Source organism: Pyrgilauda ruficollis, unplaced genomic scaffold (assembly GCF_017590135.1).
Source record: "Pyrgilauda ruficollis isolate IOZ18807 unplaced genomic scaffold, ASM1759013v1 scaffold492, whole genome shotgun sequence".
In the NCBI taxonomy this organism is placed as follows: domain Eukaryota; kingdom Metazoa; phylum Chordata; class Aves; order Passeriformes; family Passeridae; genus Pyrgilauda; species Pyrgilauda ruficollis.
Genome location: NW_024526511.1, coordinates 36,103 through 39,668, shown reverse-complemented (window position 1 = coordinate 39,668; position 3,566 = coordinate 36,103). Strand labels below are relative to the sequence as shown.

Here is a 3,566-nt window from a genome sequence, read left to right as displayed (position 1 = left end):
GGGAACATTCAGCACTGGGAATGGGAACCGGGACACCGGGAACGCTCAGAACCGGGGAACCGGGGAAACCGGGAACAGGAATGCTCAGAACCGGGGGGAACCGGCACTGGGAGAACCGGGAATGGGAACGGGGGCACCGGGAGTGCTCAGAACCGGGGGGAACCGGGGGGAACCGGGACCGGGGCACCGGGAACGCTCAGCACCGGGGGGCATCGGTTCCCCCCGATCGGGGGTGCAGCTCCCGGTGCCAGTCCCGTTCCCGGTCCCGTTCTCCCCTTCCAGGCGCGGCTCCCGGTCCCGTTCTCCCCTCCCCGACCCCGTTCCCGGTCCGGTTCCCCCCGTTCCCGGTGTCTCCCGGCGCTGCAGCTCCTCCCGCCCGCTCCCAGCCCCGTTCCCGGCCCGCTCCCGGAGCCTCACGGCGCTGCAGCTCCTCCCGCCGCCGGTACCGCCCGTAGCGCTCGGCGAACGCCGCGTTCACGCGGAGCTCGGGCTCCGCCATGGCCGCCCACGTGACCGCCCGCCACTTCCGGTGCATCCGCCACGTGACGAGAGCGCCCCGCCCCTCCCTCCGCCGGGAGGCCCCGCCCCTTCTATTTCTTAAAAGGGCAACGGCGCCCAAAGTAGCGGGTGGGGTCCACCGCGGGACTCTGCGCCCCCCGCCCCACATCGCCCCTCTCAGCCGGGACCCCCAGACTGGGACCAGGGTCCCCCCGCTCTGCTCCCACTGGAGACCCCCCAGAGCAGCGGGACAGGGTCTCAGCTCCATCTTTATTGAGGCAGAGGAGGGGGGTGGGCGTGAGGGGGGAACTGGAGATGAGTGGGGGGTCCCAGGGGGTCGGGGGGTCCCATGGGAGACCCCTCCTCAGCTGGTGCGGATCTGGTAATCTGCAAGACAGAGAGAGGAGGTGAGCTGGGGGGCCGGGTCTGGGGGTCTCAGGGGGATTTGGGGGGGGGTCTCAGGGGGATTTGGGGCCCCCAGGACGGGAGGGGGGGGGCGGGGGGGACACTCTGGGACAGGGATTGGGGTCACAGAGGGGACACCCCAGGACAGGGGTTGGGGGATGGGGGGATCACCCCGGGACAGGGATTGGGGGATCCCTGGGATGGGGGGACAGGTGTTGGGGGACAGCAGCTGGAGGACAGGGGGGACACACTGGGACTTGGGGTCACAGAGGGGACACCCCAGGCCAGGGATTGGGGTCACAGAGGGGACACCCCAGGCCAGGGATTGGGGTCACAGAGGGGACACCCCAGGCCAGGGATTGGGGTCACAGAGGGGACACCCCAGGCCAGGGATTGGGGTCACAGAGGGGACACCCCAGGCCAGGGATTGGGGTCACAGAGGGGACACCCCAGGCCAGGGATTGGGGTCACAGAGGGGACACCCCAGGCCAGGGATTGGGGGACAGAGGGGCCACCCCAGGACAAGGGCTGGGGGACAGAAGTTGGGGGACTGGGGGGACACCCCAGGACAGGGATTGGGAGACAGAGGGGACACCCTGGGACAGGGATTGGGGTCACAGGGGGGACACCCCAGGCCAGGGATTGGGGTCACAGGGGGGACACCCCAGGACAGGGATTGGGGTCACAGGGGGGACACCCCAGGCCAGGCCCGGGCCAGGCGCTCACGGGGAAGGATTTGATGCTCCAGACCACCACGTTCCTCTCGGGCAGGTACCGAGCCGAGCCCACCGTGGTCTTGAACTTGGGCGAGTCGGCGTCGCTGGGCACCGGCACCGAGATCTCCACGCCGTTGGCCACCGACTGCTTCTTGAACTGGCCCTTGGCCTGCAGGGACACGCACGGGGAGGAGGGGGCTCCCTGGGGGTCCCCGAGGGGCTGGGGGGACGCCCGGGCTCACCTTGACCATGATCTCCACCCGGCTGTGGGAGAACTTCTCGATGATGGACTCGATCCAGATGAGCGGCTTCACCTGGGGGGGGGGGCACAGGGGTCACGCCTGGAGGGCCCCCAGGGTCCCCCGGGTGTCCCCAAAACCCCAGGAGGGGTCCTGGCCACCGGACAGAGGTGCTGGACACATGGGGAGGGGTCACACCCCCACGGGGAGGGGTCACAACCCCAGGGGGAGGGGTCACGACCCCACGGGGAGGGGTCTCAGCCCCTCAGAGTGTGGCCCTGAACGCTCAGACTGGGTTTGCAGCCCCCATCACAGGGGTCCCAACCCCCAGACAGGGGTCCCAGCCCCCAGAAGGGTTTTGCAGCCCCCAGACTGAGTTTGCAGCCCCCCGACGGGGGTCCCAGCCCCATGACGGGGGTCCCAGCCCCCCGAGGGGGGTTTCAGCCTCATGACGGGGTCCCAGCCCCCCGAGGGGGATCCCAGCACCCAGACAGGGGTCCCAGCCCCCCGGCGGGGGTTCCAGCCCCATGACGGGGGTCCCAGCCCCCCGAGGGGGGTCCCAGCCCCATCACAGGGGTCCCAGCCCCACGACAGGGGTCCCAGCCCCCCGGGGGGGGTCCCAGCCCCCCGGTGCCCCCACCTGGGTGTGCAGGCGGTAGGACATGAGCTCGAAGTCGCCGTCGGGGGGGATGAAGGAGATGGTGCGGTCGTTGTCGAAGCGGGACAGACGGACGCACTGGTGGAACTTCACGTCCTCCAGCTCCACCGACTTGTTCTTCCCCCCTGGCAGGGAGCGGGGGGCTCAGGAGGGGTGGGGGGCGCGGGGCTGAGCCCCCCCCCCCCCCCCGCCCGGCACCCACTGGGGGGGGCGGGGCTGAGCCCCCCCCCCCGCCCAGCCCGGCACTCACGGCCCGTCAGCTCGAAGAGGACGCGGTCGTTGAGGCCCAGGCGCAGCTCCGGCATTCCCGAGAGGAAAACCTTCAGCTTGATGGTGCCCACCACCTCGCTGAGCACCACGCTGCCGTTGGCGCTCACCTGCGGGCACAGCCCGGCTGGCACCACCGGCTCCGTGCTTGGCATCAGCGCCCTGCCCGCCCCGGCAGCGCCGCCGCCCCGGCACCGTCACCTTCCTCGTGCGCGGCACGGCCTGTCCCAAATCCCAGCACATCCCAAATCCCAGCACATCCCAACCCAAATCCCAGCACATCCCAAATCCCAGCACATCCCAAATCCCAGCACATCCCAACCCCCAGCACAGCCCATCCCAAATCCCAGCCTGTCCCAAATCCCAGCACATCCCAACCCAAATCCCAGCACATCCCAAATCCCAGCACAGCCCGTCCCAGCTCCCAGCACATCCCAAATCCCAGCACATCCCAAATCCCAGCACATCCCAACCCAAATCCCAGCCCGTCCCAAATCCCAGCCCGTCCCAAATCCCAGCACATCCCAAATCCCAGCCCATCCCAAATCCCAGCACATCCCAAATCCCACCACATCCCAAATCCCAGCACATCCCATCCCAAATCCCAGCACATCCCAAATCCCAGCCCATCCCAGCTCCCATCACAGCCCACCCCAATCCCAATCCCAATCCCAATCTTCATCCCCTTCCCACCCCAATCCCCATCTTCATCCCCTTCCCACCCCAATTCCCATCCCAATCCCAATCTTCATCCCTTTCCCACCCCAATCCCCCTTCCCACCC

At 68.9% G+C, this 3,566-nt stretch overlaps 1 protein-coding gene across 1 annotated transcript in view; it reads right to left on the bottom strand.

The window, feature by feature from the left end:
- Positions 1-862: 862 nt before the first annotated feature.
- LOC121360135 (AP-1 complex subunit mu-2-like) overlaps positions 863-3,566 on the bottom strand; it is a 5,468-nt gene continuing 2,764 nt past the window's right edge. Inside the window, exons 6-10 of the mRNA XM_041479659.1 lie at positions 2,767-2,893; positions 2,499-2,641; positions 1,862-1,933; positions 1,590-1,788; positions 863-885 (exon numbers count right to left, since the gene is read on the bottom strand). Coding sequence (XP_041335593.1) covers positions 863-885; positions 1,590-1,788; positions 1,862-1,933; positions 2,499-2,641; positions 2,767-2,893 — 564 coding nt within the window. The remainder of the gene's footprint in view (positions 886-1,589; positions 1,789-1,861; positions 1,934-2,498; positions 2,642-2,766; positions 2,894-3,566) is intronic.